The sequence below is a fragment of the Symphodus melops genome (genome assembly GCF_947650265.1).
Source record: "Symphodus melops genome assembly, chromosome: 5".
Classification (NCBI taxonomy): Eukaryota; Metazoa; Chordata; class Actinopteri; order Labriformes; family Labridae; genus Symphodus; species Symphodus melops.
Window position 1 is genome coordinate 22,233,199 of NC_136695.1, and position 23,465 is coordinate 22,256,663.

Consider the following 23,465-nt stretch of genomic DNA (forward strand, 5'->3'; position numbering starts at 1 on the left):
GATTAACAAGCTAACAAGGCTAACAAAGCTAACCAGGGTAACGAAGCTGAGACATGAAAAATCACTGAAGTTAAATTCACCATAAAGAAAACATCATCTCAAATACGCCACGGAAATCTTTAAAATGTTGTAATACTTTAAAAACTGTTCACTTTTTATTGAAGTCCATAAAAACAAACAGCAATAATAAAGGTGGTAACCATAATATTTATATTCAATCAACAACATAACAAAGGACAGTAAGAAATTAAATTAACTTTTTTGTCATTCACAAAACCATCCCATGTCGTTAAAAGCTGTGGGGCTATTCCATGTCCACAAGAGACTTAAAGGAGCAAACCTGTGGTGCAGTCTGTGGGGAATGTCAAGGTTCGGTTTGTGGAGCACAGAGAGCTGATCCTGCTCAGAGTCACCTGACGAGAGACACGTAAATGTGGGATGTAGTGTAAGGTCACAGATCTGACAGACTGAGGAGACACCCACAGTCTCAGTGTAAAGAGTCTGTCTGCAGTAGCGCTGCACATGAATATGCCTTATTTTACAGAAAGGAAACCATTACTCATATGTTCTCTTTTTCTGTTTGAACACACATACAGATGAGGACATTAGACTTGGACTACCTTCATAAAAAAAAAAAAAGCTTCACAAGTTTCTAAAAGTGAAAATGAGCACAATTAAATCCCTTGAATTCTTTAATAATCCAAAAATGACTACAAAGCACCAGTAGACTTCAAACATGCTGCCTTTTCTCCTATCTAGCCTCTTCAGCTCGATGTTACATTAAGTTACAAATACCAGTTTGACCCTGCTGTGAAGACAGAACGGGACAGGACAGGGAAGTTCCCAGCAGCTCGACAGTGCTCAGGATACAGGAGTTAAATCTGAGTCCCAGTGAAGGAAAAAGAATAGTCTCTGTCTGCCACAGAAGGAGGAAATGTGTCCTTCAGTCTGCACCTAAAGTTCCAGTCTTGAGTGAAGTCAAAGTCCAGACGCTCTTCTGAGTCTGGACATGAATTGTGGGTGCAGAACGAGAAGGACTAACCTGACCGTGCTGTACATGGTGAATGAAGGTGGGGGACGTCCGCTACATGGTGACGAGGTGTGGCAGCTGGCCTCTGAGAGAGAAAAACGTGAAAGCTGATTGGTCAGCGGGGCACCTGCATCTGCTGTGAGGCCTGTGATTGGTTCTGTGAGGTGACCTCTGGGCCCCGGCTGGCCAATCGGCTGAGGATGTTCCTCTCAGACATTTGCAGCCGCACGGCCACAGGGGGTATCCTGGCGATGGTCGCAGGGAGACGCGTGACATCAGCCTTCATGTCGCTCAGCAGTTCCTCCAGCTGTTTGAGAACTGGATAAAATAAATGAATGGTTATACACACAAAAGGCTGTTAAAGTTCCTCGAAAAAATATAATCAAGGATTCAAACTTAGGTATGTTAAGACAGGACACTGCTCAATAAAATGGGGCAAAAAGCACAAGGAAACAACATGGTGCAGTGTTGTAGATGTAGTGAAACAAGTACTATTATTATACTTTTATTCAGTTTAAATGCAAAGTAAAAGACACTACTTGACTTTGCAGTTGCAAAACCAGAGCAGCTAACGTGTCTCTTTCTACCAGAGAGGAGACTGATTATAATCTGATATTAGACAGTTATTATCAAAACTTATCACTGATATTAATTTCTATAAATCGAAACCCTTTGAAATATGTGAACGGTGCTCACATGAATAGTTCTTAACTGGTGATTGCTTGATCATGTTGCTGTCTGCTCTGTAGTTTGGAACTAACATAGAAAACTGGTTATTGTTTTATTGTTTGTTGATTTTCTTCTCTTTTCTTTCCTTCTATTTTAATTGTTTTATCTTTTCAAAAGTCGCCTGTGGAAAAGTGTTGCAAATTAGCACATGTGCTGAAACTCTCAAATCAATGCATCCGATCTGTCCAATGTAATTATTGTGTCCACATTAAATAAACTTTAAAAAAGAAATACATATTTTGAAGGCCCATGACATCCTTACAATGCATACCTCGGTTTCTTCCATGTCTCACCTTTATGCAGGACTGCATTGGCAGGTTTGTTTCCAGACATGGACTCCTTGCTGAGGTGCTGGTGGGACTCAGCGAGACACTCCACTTCACTGAAGCGAGTGTTGAGGGCCATTGATGGGTGGGCCGGGTCCTCCGTCATGTTGAGGTAAGCTGCTCTGCGCAACTGCTCCTCGATCACTAACGCCTGCTCTAATAACTGAGCAGGAAACAAGAGAAGACAACATGTCCAGTAAGGTTGGACAGAAACACACATAAGTCATCTTCACAAGTGCACGTCTGAAGCTTTCAAGAGAGATTCAGGCAAACTGCCTTGAAAAATTCTCCTGATCTGATTATTCACACTACGCACCTCCAAACAAGAGATTTTTTTTTTCTTGCAGGTCTCCGGAGGCAAGACGTCGTAATAAAGAAAGAAATGGAAGTGGCGGACGAAGCAACAGAGTCATCTACGACTCTTTAATGAGAATATTTTCATTTTATATCAATGCTATCTTTAGTTCAACAGAATCATAACATCAACAAAAGAGCAAAGAAAACGTAATGAAGCAGTTTGATAATGCAGTGTGAACGGAGGGCGCACTGGTCTTATGTATACACTGTGCACCGATCACAGGTATCTAACGTCACTACACTCTCACACCTACTCATCGTGAATTCTTCTGATTAAATCCTGCTGTGTTGTCACATCGGCTCACTTTGACTGCACACAGTTGTTTGTTTACACACATGCAACTCAAGCACTCCGAGAGTTTTTAAGGAGTTTTGTGGCAGTGTGAAAGCAGCTATACGCACACATTAAGGGAAACACATTAGGGCTCTTCACCTTGAACCTGCGAGCGAGAAACTTGTTCTTGATCTCCAGGAAGTTGCCTCTGCTCATCTCCCCTTTGAAAGGCTCATTGAGGATGGCAAACCTCACATCGTTCTGCACATCCTGCCACCGAGCGTAGCCGTGTCTGAGACACTGAGGTCAAGTGCAATAACGTCATTTTCAAGAGTCATATAACTGGCATCTTTTTCTGCAGCCTATGGTAAGTGCTGTGAGTGTCAAATGCCATGAAGGCTGCACATTAAAAATGTATGAATTAAAGCTTGTTTTACACAACTTGAAGTTCATCATTCTTACATCATTGTTAACAATTGCATCACAAAGAATAAAACAAGGAGCCACAGGGTGGAGAGAAAAGCAGGCCTAGATGGGCTTCATAAAGGCACATTGATCAAACTCAGTGATGTCCTATGGAGAGGTAGCTCAAAATTAATTAATTGCATGATTAATATGCTGACTATTCAAAAAAACATTTTTTTTGATAAAATATTTGGAAACAATTAAAAAAAAGCAACAAATCAAAACTTCCTGAAGCTCAGCCTGCTGTCTATTTTGGACTTTATCATAAAAAACAATCACACGTGAAACGTCAATAGGGAAAGGATACTGTATGATTCCAGCCAGCAGCCAGTAGTCATGGCGACGGTGCCATATCTCAAATGTTTTCTTGGTGACAGTGGCCGCCCGTTCTTCATTCTGCCACAGAGAGTGAAGCTCTGGAGAGGAGGGTCGAGGTCAAGAGACAGACACGAGAACATGAAAAATGTGGGAAGTTATTTTAAGATCGAGGTGTTTTTGCAACGGTTAGATTGTGTGAGTGTGTGTGTGTGTGTGTGTGTGTGTGTGTGTTCACCTGTGAATCCTCCATCAGCTATGTTAAACATGAACCTCTGCTTGGTGGCTTTTTTCTTCTCTTCACTGACGTTAACCACAGGCGCAGCTGCTCCTCCTTCTTCTTTGGTGTTTTCTCCGTTCTGCAGTTTACCAGACTCATCGGTTTTCAAACAATCCTTCTCCTCTTTTAGCTCTGCGAGTAAAAAAGAAAAGAAAAATTCAGAAGGAAAGCTCGAGTCAAGATGTCCTAGGCTCTGTAATAGTTCACTGGTGAGTTATAACATTTCTTAAGCTTTTACTATCTCCAACAAAAAGTGATTAATTTGAGTGTTTTAAAAGAAAAAATCCGAATGATCTGACTGAGGTCATTAAATCTGAATGTTCATTGGGCCTTTACTTCTCTGAGCTAACAAACTGAATACATCCAGTGGTGGACAAAACAGAACACTGGCCAGATTCATCATTGTTGTAAGGTATATTTACATTTACATAGTAAACTTTTCTCTATACATTTATTGTCAATCCTCGATCTTAAGTTGTTCTACACACACTTCCAGCATCTCTGTGTTTGTTTGTGTGTGTGTGTGTGTGTGTGTGTGTGTGTGTGTGTGTGTGTGTGTGTCAACATTCGTGCACCTTTCTTCTCCTCTGTTGGTGAACTTGTGTCCATCTTCTCCTCTTTTCCCTCCTCAGCTGAAAGTAAAGGAGCACCACAAGAGAATTAGACAAAAAAAGGGAAATAAAGTAATAAGACAAGTGAGACAATGAGAAGTAGAAAAAGACCTTTAGACTTGTCCTCATCGGAGTCCTTGCCCTCCAAACCTTCTCCTTTGACCTCAACAGGGCCATCTTTGTCAGTTCCTAAAGTCTTGTCCTTCTCTTCCTTTTCCTTGTCTGCGTCCTCCTTCTCCTTTCCTTCGTCTCCCGTCTCCTTCTCTTTATCCTCTGTCACTGCAGAGGAGTCTCCCTCTCCTTCTTTCTTTTCAAGGTCAGGAGATTTTTCAGACTCGTCTGGGATTTCAATAATCTAAAGGACAGACAGAGCAGTAAGTTTAGAATTAGAAGGATCAACACATGTAAGGAATACCTGCTGCCTAGAACGTTTAAGTCTGAAACAAAAATGTGTGAAATGGATACAAAAACCTGATTTTTACCTCCGGATCATCTGCCTTTTTGGCTGCTTTAACATCGTCAGCCTCCTTCTTCACGTCTTCTTTGTCCTCTGATTTTGTCAGGTCCTCTGAATAAAACCAAACAAACAATGTCAACGGCAGGAAAGCAGGGCGTTTGTTCTGTCTTTGGTAGAGCAGTCAATAAATAGATCAAGACAACAAACAGTATCTTCTGGCCAGCTGTTACTTTGATCACACATTAAGAATCTGTTCTCATAACTTCAGGGGTTAAGATTAAAACTTACACTTAATGTTTGTTTGGGGTAAAAGTTGAGGTGAAGCATCTGAAGTTTAAAGCTTCAAGGAAATGGAAGTGCATGTCATTTATCAAAAGCTCTATAGTTAGTGTTACAACATAAGATATATGAGTCTTTGATGCTTCTATCTAATCTATATACACTTTGATGGTGTATATCCTAAAGTGTAGAGCAGAGAGAACTACAGAAAGTGTGCCAGGAACTGAGATGTAACTGCATCACTGGAATAATAGATTTTGCATAGTATGGAAATCTTCCACAGATTTAAATGTGGTTTAGGTTATTTTCGATGAAGTATGAAGCGAGTGTTTGTACCTGGGACCGGAGTGTTGGGCTGTGTGTCTGCAGGAGTCCCAGTCGAAGGAGTCTTTGGGTCTTCACCTGCTGCCAAAGCTGCAGCTCTTTTGTTTTCCTCCAGCTCGGCCATCCATGGCATCGACCACTGACCGTTCACATGCTCAAACTCCTGCACCTGTTTGTGAACGTGTAGATCAATCAGCCAACATTCAAAATTTCACACAGGTCAACATTTAATAATCCAGATTAGATCTTACTCCCAACACAACATTTTCCAATTTGGAAACGCATTAAATGCAGAAAAATGGAATTACATCTTTTAAACAGCTGCAAAGGAATACTTTGTGCAAAATATGAAAATACTAAAAGAGTATAAACTCGTAAGATGGGAACACATTTAATACAGTTTTGGGTTTTCTAACTGGTATACCTTTTTCCTTATAAGTGACATCACACCAATACGTGTAAGCACATGCTGCCTGGAAAGCCCCTCACGCGGGACGCCGTCTGCAAAGGTCTCAGCTCCATCAGCCCCAGGCTCACAGAGGTGACGCATGAACAGAGACACGTAGGCCCTGCAAACAGGTGGAAGAAGACGGTTCAGGGACAGCACAGTCCGGCCTCTGGAAGCTGTGCAGACATTTCTCAAAAACTCATTTGCTTGCAGAAAATGACTCCAAAGGGCTTGTAGTCATTTGACTTTAGCAATAATATTACCATATAATAATGATCACTGGGTTTTGGTCTTTACACTTTAGCAGTACCTTTAACATTATTAAAACATTTGTTATTTGAACACAGGCTTCACTCCTCAGATGCCACCTCCTGTCTGAAACTTATCTCTAAATAAATTCTCTCATTAAAGATTGGGTGGAGAAGTTCATGCATCATTTCCTGGTATCTTTGGTGCTTCAAAGTTCGTACTTAAGACAGACGGTGTCTTCTAATGGCAAACCAGTGTTGACACTCACTTGAATTCCTTCTCAGACTTCCCTCTGAGGTCCCTGACCAGCCACTGGTTGGTGAAAGCATCCTGGGGAGGCATCCCATAACGCATCACTGCATTCAGGAAAGCCTTTCTCTGCCTTGAGTTGAAGCCCAAAACCTGACAGGAAAAATAAAAATATGTTGACCGAAATTGCGGCGTTGGGAGTTACGTTCACTTCTGTCAGAACTCACCTCAATGTTGCCGCCAACTCTGGCCAACAAGGGAGGCAGCGGTTTGTCCCGATCGTTCCTTAGCCCTTTGCGGTTTGGTCTGCGGGCGTTAGCTAAAACAAATTAAAAGTTACACTTTTTTGGGGCTGAGAATGAAGTTTTAATTAAGCCATACAAATGAAGATTAAAAAATTAAACTGAAAGTTGTTGGATTGTGCTCTGAACAGCCGTACTTTGCTCTTTGATTGTGTTCCACTTACGCTTCATCAAACTCTGATCCTGCTGAAGCTCTCCCTCATTTCTCTCTCTCTCTCTACAATAAACTCTTCTTCTGCAAGTGTGACGCTTTCAGAACATTTACAACTGAAAGCAGTGCTGTGGTACATTTCATTTAATACAACAGAAGTCACAGAGCCATAATTAATTGAAACTGAATTACAGTCAACACAACATAAATGAATTCTCTGAAGTCAAATAAATAACAAGGATTTACTGTAAGAAAAGAATAAATAATATTGAGCAGTTTGTTATGAACATAATACAAAGTGCTTTTTGGAAACAAACCTTATACATATCAGAATAACTTAACAGTTGATGACAGTTGTGAACACAAACAACTTCTGTAAAGTGCAGCTGCACAGCTCAGTTGGCCCTAAAGCCGTTGATTTGGATTGTTTTCCTCTGTTTCTTTGCTGTTCGCCTTCTCTTCTTTTTCCTGTCTTTTCTTGCCTCTCTACGCTGAATGCAGATGATGCAGCTACAACTGCTGCTTCCTGAGTAGATGTTGAGCTTGTCAATAAGAATATCGTAGCTGACGTCTGAATCTGAATCTGTAGAGGTTGTGTGGAGGATGTTAGTGGATGGAAATAAACAGCGGGTTCAAACAGTAGTACACAGGAAGTTCCACAACCGAGTCTCAAGGACGGCTTAGACCAAATCTCTTCTCTCAGTGCAGAGATGAAGACTGTGAGCCTTACCTTCACTCCGCTCATCAAAGTCCTCGTCTCCCTCCTCGGAGGCCACTGAATAATCAGACTGGTTATCAGACTGATCCTCCTGCCAGTCTAAACAGAGCACACAGAGAAATGTGAGAAGGGATAAACCTTTAACAAACAAAACCCTTCTTTTGACGGAGAAGATAAAGAACATCTAAACTTCCCATGGAGCTGTACAATCATCAAATGATTGCCAACCTATTCAGACAGCAGGGGGAGCTGCTGCTTAAGAGTCACTAAATATTCAGACTACAGCAAACATACAACATAACACACATTCACGTCAAACATTTCACTTTGTCATGTTTATAATAACTCCTGTGTTTTCTCCTCATAAGTTTGAACCAAGAGTTGATTTTAAAATGTTCACTGCATGTCTACAAATAAACAAAAGTTTTAAAATATTTTTAAGTCACAACTTTGGAGTGAAGTTATATTCATTACATTTTCTGATTTCTTGATTTTAAATGATGCCCTGATTCGCTTCTTTCACTCGTTTCTTGTATTTAGTAGTTCACAAAGTGTTTCGCTCTAGATCTTTAAAGCGTCATTTTCATTGTGTTCACTGTCATGTTTGCATGTGTGAACCCCAGGAGGAATAGCTGCTACCTGGATAAATAAATAAATGAGTAGAGATTTAGCCCATAATTTCAATTGGTAATTCTTTAGTTACTTTTTGAGCAGCTACTATCATGAGAGGATTCTGGTTCTTATCCAGGAACACTGACACACGTGAAACTCTCCCCCTGGATTCAAATCTTTTCTAAAGTGCTTTGTCTGAGGAAACACAAAACTAACATTTCTGATTCCAATCTCAGGCCACAAAACAACGACAAACTCCATGCAACACACTCCCTGGATTCTCTAGACCACACAAACACAAGTCCACCAACAGCACTGCACCACAAACACAAGAAAAAGTTCCATTATATGTTGTTCTGTACCCTGTCTTATACCTCGGTCCTCCTGAGACCCGTCATTGTAGTTGACTGGCTTTCGAGTTCTTTTGCCTTTGCCCAGATTTCGGGCGAGGTCCTCCTGCTGCTGCTCGTAGTGGTGACGAAGCAGCTTCTCCCAATAGTCAGGATCAACACTTTCCTCCTGCTTTATCACCTCTCTTTCCACCTCCTCCTTCTCAAACAAAGGAACAGAATGAATGTGATATACACAACCTCAGCAGTAAGCAGATGGCATGTGAATTTATCATTTCAAAACATTTTACTGCTATTCAATATTTTGGGGAAATCCTGTCTCTATAGAGCTTAGCAATAAAGCTAGATCTAAGAGAAAGTGATCGAAGGCTGCAGCTGTTATTACAAGTAGAATTCAACACTTTTGATCATTTTTGGATTTTTTAAACTACTGCGGATATCTCACTCACGTTGTGAAAAAAAGAACCTGTTAATTTTCAAGTCAGATCTGTATCCATAAAAACACACATTACCTCATCGTCTTCATCTTTGACCACGTACTGGGCCACTTTAAAGGAGCTGAGGTATTCGTTCATGCTCTGGAGCTCAGTGTCATCGGTGGCGTCCTGGTTCCTGTCCAGCAAACGGTCGATTGCCTGGTCGTCGTAGTGGATCACACTGCTGTCATCCTCCTTGTTGTCCCCTAAATGCAGAATACATCTTAATAAATCTATCTTTCTAGTGTAATGTGCCGCCCAAAACATATAAGTTGGTCAGCCTATCCTCGCCAAGAAAGCCAACTGTTTGACAAATCACTGAACAATCAAACAAATATGGCCGCAGGCTTCATTTTAAATGAACTGAAGAGCAGCAGAACACCTGCCCAACGTCTTAAAATGTGCCATGTTTTGGCAAGTTAGAGTCTTGATTACACAACACTCACCCTCTCCAAGCTCGTCCTTAAACAACTCTTCAGTTCCAAACTTGAGGATGTCATCGAGCTCCTGCTTGGACATGGAGCCCGTCTTTGAGCCCAGACCGGGACGCACCACCAGATGTGTGAGCATCATCTTCTTCTTGGCCACCTGGTAGACGGTTAAGAGACACAGATGTAGAAGATCACATTATCCTGATGTAGTTGACACAATCTAAGGAGGTACATGTAATCTCCCAGACCTGTGTGATCCTCTCCTCCACAGAAGCTTTGGTAACAAAGCGATAAATCATCACTTTTCTGTTTTGCCCAATACGGTGAGCTCTGCTGAAAGCCTGCAGAGCACAAACATGAAGCCAACAGCATAGTCATCAATACATTCAATGAACCAATGCACTGAGATGAATGTGAGGGTACAGCCGGAGAGCTTGCATACCTGGATGTCATTGTGGGGGTTCCAGTCAGAGTCATAGATGATGACAGTGTCAGCAGAGGCGAGATTAATGCCCAAGCCTCCAGCTCTGGTAGAGAGGAGGAAAGCAAACTGAGGAGCACCAGGAGCTGTTGGGGGGAAAAACAGAAACAGAAGGAAATTTAAACAACTATTAAATAAAAGTAATAGTTTTTTTTTTGCCCTTACAACCACTATATATGAATAGCTCACCATTAAAACGGTCGATGGCCTCCTGTCTCATGTTGCCAGTGACTCCTCCGTCGATTCTCTCATATTTATATCCCTCGTTCTCCAGGAAGTCCTCAAGCAAGTCCAGCATCTTAGTCATCTGTGAGAAGACTAGAACTCTGTGGCCTCCATCCTTCAGCTTCTTCATCATCTTCTGCAGCAGCGTCAGCTTTCCTGAAGACTTGGTCAGAGCGTTGCCTTCGTACATGCCATTTGGAAGTTTTGGTGCCTCCTGCAGAGATAATGTTGAAATAGATATCTGTGTCACAAAGGTGTCATCACACATTGCTTGTTCTAATGTATTTGTGTAAAAAGCATTTGGTCATACGGTAGCTGCTGCAGGAAAGAGGTAGGGGTGATTACAGCACTTCTTCAGGTCCATCACCACATTGAGCAAAGAAACTTGGTTTCCTCCTCCACGGATGTTCAGAGCCTCGAAATTACGTGTGAGAATGAACTTGTAGTATTTCCTTGTTGCAAAACAAACACAGTCGAGAAACCACATTAGATAAGAATAAAGGAAAATATACAATATGCAAACCAGATTGAGATTCCTCTGCTCTACACCTACTTCTGCATGGGGCTTAACTCCACTCTCACAATGAGCTCAGTCTTTGAAGGCATGTGTTTGAAAACATCCGCCTTAAGCCTCCTGAGCATGTGTGGTCCCAACATGTCATGGAGCTTCTTGATCTGGTCTTCTTTGGCAATGTCTGCAAACTCCTCCAGAAAACCTTCCAGGTTGCTGCACAAATAAAAAAGAAAAAAAAAAGCATCCAAACAAAGTCAGTGTAGGTGTCCCTCATAGTATCCTCAATTATGTACAGCTGTGCATTCTATGTCCGCAACTTACTTGAACCTCTCTGGTGTTAAGAAGTTCAGCAAGTGGAAGAGCTCCTCCAGGTTGTTCTGGAGAGGCGTGCCGGTCAGAAGCAGCTTGTGTTGCAGCGGGTAGTTGTTCAACACTCTGAAGAACTAAAACAGGGAGGAATGCAGTGAAATCAGACTTAAATATAAAACACAAGATACACAAACATCTCTGTGTGTAAAGTACTCTGTATATAGTTACCTTGGACTGGTTGTTTTTGAGTCTGTGAGCCTCATCCACAACCAGACACGCCCATTCAATGGATCCCAGCACAGCCTGGTCAATGGTGATCAACTCATAGGATGTCAGCAGGACGTGGAACTTCACTGTTGAGTCTTTCTGCAAGACACAAAGAGAGGTGGACTTTATTTTAGCTTCCAAACAGAGAAATAAGCAGAAACATAACAATCAGTGTTTCGCTGGCTTAGGATTCGAACTGCTTGTATACATTGGCAGTATTCATACTAATACTATCCAGTCTTGTTGTGTTTGGCACCAATACAAACAGAAAACACAAAAACATGAAAAACATTTAACTCATGTTGTTTTTATTACAAAATGGTCAACACTGCAAGGAAAGTCAAGTCGTTTGACTGTGAAGGGAAATGTGCATCAAGGTCTAATCTGAAACTGAGTTTTGGTTTTTACACTCTTCCATCTAGTCATTTTCCCCTTCGAGTCTGTCCTTACCTTCATCTTGGATGCCTTTTTCCCGCCTCTGATGGCATTTCCCTCAAACGAGAACTCGTTCTCTCTGATGACAGCCCTGCTGTCTTTGTCTCCAACGTAGGTCACCACATACATGTCCGGAGCCCACATCTCAAACTCTCTCTCCCAGTTTATGATGGTGGACAGGGGAGCACTGACAAGGAAGGGCCCTTTGGAGTGACCCTATAAAAGCGCGCGACAAAGACAAGTAAGATGTAGATATGTTATCAGAGCATTTTGTCCAAACAAATTAGAGTATGGCGTCTAGCTTAATAACAGGAAAAGAATCAACAACCTACAAAAATGTGCTAAAACTGCTGCTCTGGTCTCTTTAAGAGTTCTTCCCTGAGAACTTAGTTAACGTGTGTCACATGTCACAAACCTCGACCACCAGCTCTGATTGACAGATGAGGCAGACAAGACAGGGCAAGGACCTTCAGGTGCTTTCATTTTAAACTACATTGTGCTTCAATACTCCAATACCTACAACAGTAAGTGAATTTCTTGGAAGACCTTCGATGGTCTTACCTCCTTGTACAAAGAGTAAAGGAAGACAGCAGTCTGCACAGTCTTGCCTAAACCCATCTCATCAGCCAGGATGGTGTCTGTGGCCTGAGCCCATGAAAACCTCAGCCAGTTCAAGCCTTCCAGCTGGTAAGGATGCAGAGTTCCTCCTGTGCTGTCCAGATATTCCGGCTGTCGATCAAACTTGCTGGTTGGCTGGAAGAAAGAAATCAAGATGGATATTAATCTCCCATAGGTCCTTGTCTTGTTATGATTGTAAATTTTAAAAAAACAGTTATAAAATACTTACATCGACAACTGGGTTAGCTGGTGGTCGCTCAGCTTTCTTCACCTTGACTGTCTTCTTCAACTTTTTAACAGGTTTACCTTCTTCACCCATCATCAACTCCCTGGAAAAAAAATACATTGAGTGAGATCAAACACATCACAAGTGTGTTTAAAAAAGAGAAATCTTAAACGTTTCATTGTATACCTGTGATTCCAGTAAGTCTGTTTGTAGGTGTCAAACTCCGGGATATCCATATCCTCACTCTCCCAGGTTGACTGGTCATAGGCCAGATCCCTCCACTTGATCAAGTAATGCACGTTGTTCTTTTTATCGACACTGACATGAACAGAAAACACAACAGGAAAGAAGTTATGATGATGTATTATTACTGTGACGGCTCCCAAGAAGGTATGGCTCAAAATAAAATCTTGTCTCAGTCCACTTCATAGTTTGACTCATAGTTATGCTTCATATTTTGACTATATTTTAGTCATACATTGCCTCTGTAGTGTTTCCATTAACAAACACAAAGAGCAACATACTTCAAACAGCAGGAGTAAAATACTACTTACTCTTATTGTTCCACATCTTTAGAGCAATAATATTCAGTCTATTTTTTATTGAATAACTGAAGATAAAAAAATAAATAAAAAAAATTAAGAGAAACAACAAGTTGATGAGATTTGGCCAACCTGTGGTTGAGGACGCGGTGGATCATCAGCCACTCCATCTTGACTCCATAGCGATAAAACTCCTCCTCCATGTGGACAAATAGAGGATCCTTGTTCTTCCTCTTGGTGCTTTTGCCATCATCACCTTCACCGCCAAAATCCACAGGAGGTGGTTCGTCCATGTCGGTCTTTCTCTGATAGTTACGGAACATCACCTGGCAGTTCAGCTCCAACTAGGAATGAATCATGAGATTTAAACTTGCAGGGTGATTCAGTTTGCATGTCTTCTGTGTATGTGCTGAAAGAGTGCTGAAAAACTGGGATCCTTGTCTATAGGGGGCATGCAGTTTCAAAGCGTGTGCTACCTGAAGCTCCAGCACCCAGGAGCAGTGCCAGTAGGACATGTTGCACCACTTGACAAAGAACTCCCTCTCCCTGCGGCCGGCAAGCGGCGGGGGATCAGGGGCATCAGCAGAAAGGTCAGCATGTCGGGGGACAGGGGTGGGAGCTGGTGGTTCCCCCCATCGCCAGGTTAAAACCTTCTGGACTTTGCCCTTCATCGGTGGACACTGTCACAAAGGATTTATTTAAAAGAGTATGATCATAGGTGAGCGGTTAATTTTATACAGTACATTATGGATGGTGGCATTGTAGGGATTAAAATAGCAGCAGAATATATACCGCATGAAAGACTGCCAGGTTTCTCCAAAATACTGTGGGCGTGCACAAGATGGAATCTGCATTCCAATGCTCACCCACGTAAGCACATGCACACAGAGGCTTCTATGCACCAGTGCACTGCACTCACCTTGCAGCGGGGGCAGATCCATTCTCCATTGGGGATTTCCGGCAGAGGAGGGTTGAGGCAGTGGATGTGGTAGGAGGAGGGGCAGGTGTCACAGCAAAGCAGCTCCCCTCCATCCTTGCACACCCTGCAGAACTCAATGTGGTGGTCATCTTCTTCCTCAACCCCATCGTCCCTCCTGTCTTCCTCATCCTCCCCTTCAGCCTCAGAGAGCTCGTCCCTGGCCTCCCACTGGATCCCCTCTTTCTCCTGGTGGCAGAATTACAGACAGAGTGAGGGAGGTGGTGGTGTGCGTGTGTGCGTGTGCATGGCCGCGTGTGTGTGTGATGGGTGGAGGGGGGGCAGACAGGCAGGGAAGGTATGCGGAACGGAGTGAAGAAAAACAGGGGAGGGGTGTGGGTTGAACTCAATAGCACAGGGGGTGGGTGAATGTGTGAGTTGCGTGCGTGTGCATGTTTGCGTGTGGAGCCATGGTGGGGGGAGGGAGAGAGGGTGTGTGTGTGTATGGGGGGGGGGCAAGGTGGGGGATGGGGGGGGGCAGTGACACGTGTGTTGAGAAAAGGAGAGGACACACAGGAACAGTGGGGAGATTGGAGGACAAAGAGAATTAGGGAAGTCAAAATTGTGTTAAAATTACCTATGAATTAAAGATCTTTCCCAACAATCAAATGCAACTTTAAAGCTATTTATTACCAATAGGCAGTTAACATGTCTGCACTGCTCCCACTGTTTCTATGATGCAACATGAGGGCCTTCTCTGAACAGCAGTGATTCAAATATAAATACTCACACAGTGTGGACAGCTCCACTTGCCCTCAGGTGCTTTCTCCATGTCAGGGTCCAGGCAGACCATGTGGTAAGCTCTGGGACAGGTGTCACACAGAATGATCTCTCCACCCTGCTGGCATACCTCACAGTAGTCCTGGTGGTCTGTCTCGTAGCCATCGCCGTCCTCTGTTTCCACTGAGAGAAAGGAAACAAAAAAGGAACAGAAAATGACAAAAATGTGACAGAAAGAAAAAAACAAGACACTTTTTAAGCAATGTCCTTCATTTTGGCCTTGACTTAGATCTAACTCGATGAAGCAAAACCTCCAGTGTGAAGCTGCAGCCGGTTCCCAAATCTTTATCCAACACTGAGGCACAAGGGAAACTGCAGACTCGTATGAAGTGTTTCAATGCCAACCTTTCTTCTTTTTCTTGGCACTCTTGGGTTTCTTCTTTGGACGACTGCTTCGGTTTGAGCCATCCGACACGGAGAAACTCCCATCGTCAAAGTCACTGTCAACATCGGGTTCTTCTTCATCACTCTGCCAGAGAAGCAGTCAGAGAGATGACATTTGAAATACGTAAACCTGGTGGCATTATAATACATGGTGGATATTAATCATTTAAGTGTAGGGCACAGAAAGTATCTTACGGAGGAGCGCTTCCTCTTGCTGTTCAGTCCCCCGAGTTTGATCTTAAGTGGAGCCACCTTCTTAGGTTTGGGCTTCGGCTGAGGTTTAGACGTTGGCTTTGACTTCCTGCGAGCGTTTGGACCTGAGAGAACACAGAGATTGAAGTATAATATTAAAAAAATAACTTAATAAGTAAAAAAGAAAATCCCAACCAATAGTTAATAATCATGTAACACACTTATCCTTCATTACCTTTGCCCTCTTTGGTCTTGGCTTTGCGGAGTGGTGGTGCAGGGGCTGCTGGAGGAGCAGCAGGTGTTGGAGCAGGGGCAGGAGCAATTGTTGGTGAAGCAGCAGCACTAGTTTCTGCCGCCCCGTCTGTCCCTGCCACCACCATGTTCTCAACAGCTGCAGCCACATTGGCAGCTGCCAAGGCTGCATTGGCAGACGCACAACCCTGCAGGAGGACGGCGCACAGGGTGAGAAACGTGTATCTTTAATGTATAAGAGGACTTGTGAATGGCTACTCTCATTCACAATAAGTAGGACTTGTAAACTTGTTCAGAACTGCAATACCTTCAGAGGGTTGTTGGTGCTGAATTCTCTCCACTTGGCCATCATTAAAGTCATCATCTTGGACACAGCAATTTTGGGGTTCTTGGCTGCAATTAATGGCCTACAAACAAAATGTTTATGAGGAATATGGTAATTAATTGTATTTTACAACACCGATATTTCCTTACTAACAAAAGTTGAGGTGAATAGTCATATCTACTGCTGATATAAAAGGTGATCCTCACCTGACAAACTGGCTGAAGGACTTGTAGTTGGTGAGGGAGTTGTAGTCTTCCTGAGTAAAGACGTGGTCAATGTCTTTCATGCCCCAGGCCTCCAGCAGTTGTGTCGAGCTTTTAGGCTGCAGGTGGAGAACAGGTAAAGGAGGTTAGCTTTTCATGTTAGTCTTGAGGGAATTAACTGTTCGCTCTTCATGACTATTAATTAGTCTGAGTGAACTTTTACCTGGCAATCATCGTCATCATCCTCGTCATCTTCTGGTTCTGGCTCTTTCCGTTTGCTCTTCGAGTTAGACGAGCCTCCTTTCTCTGCTGCTGCACTTCCTTTCTTCTTTTCTTTGGCAGAGCTGGAGCGCTTCTTCTTTTTCCTCCCCGGGGCATAATCACTTCCTTCACTCTCTGACCGCACGCCTCCCTCGTCTGCATCTCTCTCTGCTGCTTCCACTCCAATCAGGTGCTCTGGGGAGCTGACTGGTAACTCCTGCAAGACAAAAAGCCACTCAGCAAAATAATGCAGAGACATGTGTGCTTATACACATTATATACAGTACATATTTTTTCATCATATATTTAAATGCACTACTTTGTATAATATATACTGTAGTTAATAATAATAACGCTTCAGAAATGGAAAGAGGATCTTAGATTTAAAGTCACAAATACTTTTATCTGTTGGTTTATCTATTGTTGATAGTCAAAATTAAGAACAAATATCAATACATATTTGTACTCAGTATTAAAGTCAAACCTCAAAACAATCGTATTTTCACATAAATTAGGATTTATTTATTTTGAACAGTTAGTCCACTGTCCATCTGTTGTCAATAAAATGCAAAAGCATGTGACAGCACTCTAGCATTATTCATAACCAGTGTAGGTTATTTTAATTTATGATTATCAGTTAATTTAATTATGATGATTTAGGGGATCAAAACTTAACTTATTGTACTTGAATGTCTTCACAACCCAAAGTTATTTAGCCTACTGTCACAAAGCAAACCATTTATCCACACAGAAGAGCTCTACAAAATAACTTTTTTTCTTTCTAAAAGTATTAGTCAAGCTGACTTATAAATAAAAAAAAACGACCTACAGTAATTTAATATAAGACAACTAATTAATAATTCCAATTAACATTGCAGCTACAAATGGGACAAGATTCTGTTCTTTGGGTCCTAATTTTTTATCAAAGGGTTCAATACATAATACGTACCTATGTATTTGCACCTCTAATACTTACTTAAGATGCACTAATAATCTGGAAAAAGAACAATATATACAATATTTCACTCCTCTAGATGTGACCCGATCTGGTAAGTTGACTGTTATTTAATCATTTAACCACTCAAAAACAAAGGCAATCATCTTAAAAAGTTTCTACCAAAACCTCAAACTTGCCTCTCTGATTGGTCTTTGCCTTTTGCTGCTCCTGCTTTCTCGGCTGCTCTTTTTAGCTTTCTTCTTCTTCTTCGACTTGGGTACCTCGTCTACGTCAGACACAGCATCCTCCTGCTCCTCCTCACCTGCGGGATGACAGGCTTTAATTAGCGACACATTGTTACAGCATTGAACACAGTGACAGTAGGAGCTTTTGCTGCAGGACAGAGCGGAGGAATAGAAGCAGACCGCGCGCGCACTGGCACGACTTGGCACATGTCCGCGCGCACATGCACGCGCTCGCACGCACACACGAGCACACACTGTGTGAGTCAACCATGAATGCCACAACAGCACAGGTTAAAACTTGTCTGTTCTCCGTCTAAGAAACTTTGACAGTTCACACCCTCAATCTCAAAAGCACGTGCGAGGTGTAGGGCGCGTGTGCGCTGATAAATAAATAAAATAACACTGTAAACACTCGCCTGACAAGTTAGCTAACTAATCTATTATGGCGAGTGACGGGAGAGCCAGAACTGACTAGTCCTGGCTAGCTGAGAAGCTAACGTTAGCCTCGCCGAGCTCAAATGACAGCAAGAGATGGACCCTCTTATTCTTCCGAGGAGGAGGAGGAGGAGGTAGAAAAGCGTGCTTACCGTGAAGAAGTGAGTGCTCGTCTGCAGGTCCGAAGTCCTCCCTCTCATCCTCGCTGCCCGACATTTCGACTGCGTTTTTAATGTTATTTCTTGCTGGTCGATTTAATCCCCCCCGCTCCTCGGTCGGCGAGGGAGGGAAAATGACGTGGGACTGTAGGAGAATCGACCGGGGGTGTCTAGAAAGGGAGGGGGGTGCTGTAAAAAAAAAATAATAATAATAAATGTTACCGGTTGGTAACTCATCTTTGCTCGTCTCTGAATATCTAAAACATACAAGTGGAAAACAGCGCGCTCAAACAAGTTGAATAACTGTATTATGGGTGCTTTGATATGATATTTTTGACAGGTAAAGCCTATTTATATGTACATTAATAAGTGACATCCAACCTCACTTCAAGAATGAGCGGCAAGTCCGCACTGTCGAGTGAAAACAACACATTAAAGAAAAGTTTAAGCATTTAAACCCTACCTTGACACATTTGAAACTTACTGTACAGTGTGGTCCCGGGTCGAGGTCTGCTCTGTTTCGGAGCAAAAAAATGAACACAAGTCAGGTTTTTTGTGCGGCTGTTGTTGCCATTAAGTGTTTTTGATTAAGCCGGCTGAGCCAATGATCGGCGAAATTAAAGAAGTGTGCCGTCATTGACCCCAAAACACGTTGCTCCGTGCCCCTCTTCTCTCTCCCCCAACCTTACAGGCAGAGCTTAGCTAACATCCTCACAAACACACAAAGGGGGCAGACATCCCATAATAATCCCCCCCTCCCACACTCACACAGGACTCTGCATAGTTACCTCGCAACGGACAGACCATAATACTCAGCCTGCCCCCACCCCCTCCACCGCGCGCGCGCGCGAGCGAGCGAACGCACGCACACTACCACTACTAGACATGCATGCGCGAGGCTCGAAGCACGCACACTCCTTCCCCTTTCCACTAGTCTCAGCCCCCTTAGCAACCCCGTTGTCATAGTGACACCCCCTCCCTCTTCTTCTTCCCCGACAGACCATAATACTTCAGCTGTAGCAGCATACATCCCATAATATACAACTCTTAAAAAGACAACAAAAAAAAGAAAAAACAGTCACATGTTCTCCAAGGAAGCTCAGGTCCACTGGTGACAGACCATAATACTCGCCATCATCCACCTGGGAGTGAGCGATGAGCATGAGTATGCCAAGAAGTCAAAGAGCCTTCCATTTTGTTCTCCTCACACAGGTGGACTATGCCCACAGCACTGGGTGAAGACTCATGGATCCACAGAACTTGGTGTGTGTTAGAATATGCTTCAATGACGACGACAACGTTGCTCAGCATCATAGAAGCCGGCGAGGCCTCCAGTTACCGTGTTGTCATCACTGGTAGAAACTGCCACAACACTTAGCCCGGTCTTCTTGTTTTATTGACCAACACGATTGGGTTCTGTGTGTGTGGTTTAATCTTGTTGTTCAACACTAACAAAGGCCAACAGGTGTGCAAAGACACAACAGTGGTTGTAGAGTATTACACAGAGGGTAAAAACTTGGTCTGATGCAGGATACTGCTGTTTATTGATTTATTAAAACACAATATATAGCTTTCAAGTTATATTTATGACATATAAATAAATAAAAAATGAGCTACTGCACATCAGATTAACACCAAGATAAGTAAAAGACTAAAAGGCAGATTGATTTCATAGAATTTTCCAGATGTGACAATCAAGGATATTAGCATAAAGGCACCACTTCAACTGGCAACAATACTGTTTCCAATTGACTACAACGTCTATCAGAGTTGTAGCTGCTCCAGGTTTATTTATGCTTGCTAATCATTGGTGCCATTGCAGGTTTATGGTGCCCTCTATGCTGCCCTCTTCTCTCAAATAATAACATTGGTGGCTAAATGGCAATTGTTCACCAGGGGTAATTTTGTTTGAATTTTAAGCACCTTCTAACACGCAACAAGTCCAAATAGCTGATAGAAAGCAGCTTGAAAGCCACACTGTATTTATTTTGAACACAAACTTATTAATGCAAAAGAGTGTGCTGAGTCACTCCCTGAAGGCCCTAAATGCATGTATGCACTGTGAAAAGTGGAAACAGTATTGTAAACATAAGGTTGGACTTCTCCTGTTCTATTGTGTCAGTGAAGGTATTTTCTGTATATTAGATTTAGCTGGTATGGTGAGAGAGAAAAAGGAGGAATTGTCACATGTCAAGCTCAGAGGCCTTCCATTACTTCCTCTACTTGTATGGTCGCTCTGCAAAATTCCCCTCTCTGCAGTGCATGCAGATCACATAGCAACAAAGACCTATGTCTGCCCGTTGTCTGTTCCTATCGCTTGAATGGCTCTTACACATGCATGTATGCTCACGCACACGCACTCACGTGCATATCCGTCACCAACACCTCCTCCGACTCCCTCCAACCCATATGTACAGCTATCTTTCCACTTCACACGCACTGCAATCCCCCCCCCACCCCCCCCCCCCCCACACACACACACACACACACACACACCTAACACCACCATCATTCCATAATATTCATGGGTCGTCCATTCCCTCTGCCCCCTCCCCCCATGTGATTGCAGCTCACCACCCACTCTGCCAGCCCCCCCTTCCCTGCCTGACAACACCACTGCTTGCCATCCCATAATATTCATGCACAAGCTCCACACACATTCATACACAGCAGTGCATTCAGCTCTTTGTTGGCAGAGATCCCTGAGCAATGTGAGCGTGCACATGCACAGCGTTCATGTCTGCATGACTTTAACCAAACCACACCCAGATTGTTGAAGCAGGTAGCTACCAAGTGAGAAAATAATGCAAATACAGAAAAGGTGATGGGTCACATCTCTGTCTTTCAATGACCTTGGTTTGAAATATGTTCCCCAAGTCCAGAGTCTCTCGGAGGCATCATCTCTGAATGAGGCAGGTTATCTGTCCATTGCAAACACCACTGAATTAAGTACAATCAGTTAAAATAATTCCTTAACCTACAGCAGAGTTTCTAAAAGTCTGCTGCTGCTTCTCAATATAACAGAGGGAATGCAAGTCATCTCAACGTTTATGCCACGCTGAAGCTTTAACAAGCTTCTCTCTTGGCTCTGCAACCCAGCTAAAGTCAATCAATACTAGACTGTTTCAGCATGATAAAATGCCCACAAAATAGGGGAAAGATAAAGATAAAAAGGAGGGAAAGTTATTTACGAGAGAGGGGTGAAGGGATGTGCACAACAGAGGCGCCGGACATGACAGTGGCCAGCTCATCACCATGGTGTTGCTGTGGGAGACAGAAGAAGACGTCACTTGAAGAAACAGGGGACACAAAGGAGGACTACGACGTAAGGAGGACAAAAACGAAGGGAAAGGGGCCTTTCAGAAACTTGTCTTTGCAGATATGGAAGATAAATATTTGTTTGTGTGTGGGACAGACATTGAGAGTAGAGAGAAAGGCTGTGTGGATGAGGTGACCATTTACACAGGAACCTGGTGTCAGAGGGTTCAGGTAAATGGGCCACCATATCCCAGGCAGGGAGTCTTGGTCCAAATCATGACTCATCTGATACAACAAATGCGACTGAGGAGCAGTAAATAAGTTTAAAAATGTCTGTGAACTGTTGGCTAGTTCAACGATTATAAATCATTGAGATAACAAAAAAAACTCAAGGTTTGAGTTTTATAAAAATTACTTAATAATAAATAGGAATTCAATACCAATAAAAAACAAGATATCAACATTAAACAAATTTGTCAAATTTAAACAACAATTAGGCTATAATATCAAAAATAATTAAGCTATACAAAATGGACATAAAAGGTCAAAAGTTTGCTAACATTATAGCCACTAGCCATAAAACTTGAAGTAATTTACCCAGTTTTAACACATACCTGACTTATGTAATTGCAAAATTGAACACAAAACGATTAGTGTATGTGTCCAACCAATATGACAGTATATTAATGTAATCTAAACATTAACAGCAGATAAGATAACTTGCTTATAAACTAGCCTGGTTTAGCAAAGACGGTAAACAGCCTTCTAGCTAGGAACTCAAATAAAATTATTTGGTGAGATAAAGATCAAAGGTAGTAGGCTATATGCCTCAATAAAAATAACTCTTCAAAAATACTGAGTAAAAATAAAACTGAAAAAGTAAATTTAATCTCTCTATCTGCTTATTGTAGTTTCATTTCCCATGGAGAACAAAAGGAAAATAATGCTAACAGAAACAGTAGCAAACATAATGGAAAGTGAAATAAAGCAACACTATTTTCATCATTCATTCTGTTTTCATCTGCATTTTTGTTAGTCTAATGAAGTTATAAAGTTATAAAGATTGTTATTCTAAGAAATGTGACAGGAAAGGAACAAAAAGGTACACTAAAATTTTTTAGAAAATGGTAATTAAATTGAATAATCATTCAATATATCTGTATATGTATAGCGCCAACATATGACAAAAGTTACCTAAAGACACTTTTAAAAAAGCAGGTAGAAGACCTTATTCTTTGAATAACTACGTTCAGATAGTGCAAGGGCCAAAATGAGGATCAATCATGTCATGTAGCTTATATTTTTTGTTGAACAGGCATTGAGAGTATCTAAGATGCTCTTCGACACAATCAAATATACACAAAACATTTTATTAGCCTTTTTTTTCACAACACAAACATGATTTCTTTACTGCTTTCTCCTAACCTCGGTATAACACCCATCCACCTTCTCCTCATGCCCTCTTTTCCCTCCTAACTGGTGATTTATTTGCCTCAGTTCCAATATTTGTCGGCACTGTGTTTTCTTCCCCTTGTCTAAATGTCACCCCTTCTTCTAAGACAATATAGGGAGTGGGAGAGAGGGAGAACGAGGGGGCAAATGTGGGGGGAGATAGAGGAAGGCTCAGGGTTGGGGGGGGACTCGTAAAATGAGCAACAAAGTTTGGGAAAATTAAACATTAGGTAAGACACTTTTTCACATGAATGTATGTACATATTCTTGGAAACAGAAATGCTGTGTCACAGTTTTTAATGGGATGATTAAATTGATCAACACCAATATAGAGGAAACAAAAACCTTTAGTTTGTATTGCTATTAAGTATTTATCAATTGCAGATGCATACTCACACAACTGATGCACAGTAAAAAAAAAAAAAAAATTAAAAATCATGTAATCAAGTACATTATCTCAAGTTTAAGTTCAGATTTGAGGTCTAATACTGAACAAACACAAGAGAAAGCAAACTTACAATACAAATATAGGGGTAGTACAACTGTTCTATTCCCAA

At 42.1% G+C, this 23,465-nt stretch overlaps 1 protein-coding gene across 3 annotated transcripts; it reads right to left on the bottom strand.

Moving 5' to 3' along the window:
- Positions 1–142: 142 nt before the first annotated feature.
- chd4b (chromodomain helicase DNA binding protein 4b) lies at positions 143–19,376 on the bottom strand. Of its 3 annotated transcripts, none has more exons than XM_079342823.1 (41): positions 19,281–19,376; positions 18,683–18,713; positions 18,193–18,387; positions 17,558–17,682; positions 16,386–16,640; positions 16,166–16,281; positions 15,942–16,041; positions 15,618–15,822; positions 15,386–15,507; positions 15,152–15,275; positions 14,757–14,929; positions 13,970–14,215; positions 13,527–13,730; positions 13,183–13,394; positions 12,695–12,826; positions 12,512–12,611; positions 12,226–12,417; positions 11,680–11,880; positions 11,191–11,328; positions 10,975–11,096; positions 10,693–10,866; positions 10,450–10,591; positions 10,104–10,353; positions 9,876–10,000; positions 9,682–9,774; positions 9,449–9,590; positions 9,039–9,208; positions 8,551–8,725; positions 7,577–7,663; positions 6,621–6,712; positions 6,413–6,546; positions 5,872–6,016; positions 5,460–5,616; positions 4,870–4,955; positions 4,499–4,742; positions 4,352–4,408; positions 3,735–3,908; positions 3,489–3,597; positions 2,876–3,008; positions 2,053–2,248; positions 143–1,348 (listed from the first exon to the last, which is right to left on the bottom strand). In XM_079342823.1, exons 1-41 carry the CDS (start codon positions 19,359–19,361, stop codon positions 1,146–1,148), a joined length of 6,162 nt encoding a protein of 2,053 aa, XP_079198949.1. In that variant the 5' UTR covers positions 19,362–19,376; the 3' UTR covers positions 143–1,145. The 3 variants fall into 3 exon arrangements, with proteins under 3 accessions (XP_079198949.1, XP_079198948.1, XP_079198950.1); XM_079342822.1 differs by having other exon boundaries at positions 8,539–8,725; XM_079342824.1 differs by lacking the exon at positions 19,281–19,376 and adding an exon at positions 18,987–19,054 and having other exon boundaries at positions 8,539–8,725.
- Positions 19,377–23,465: the final 4,089 nt, after the last annotated feature.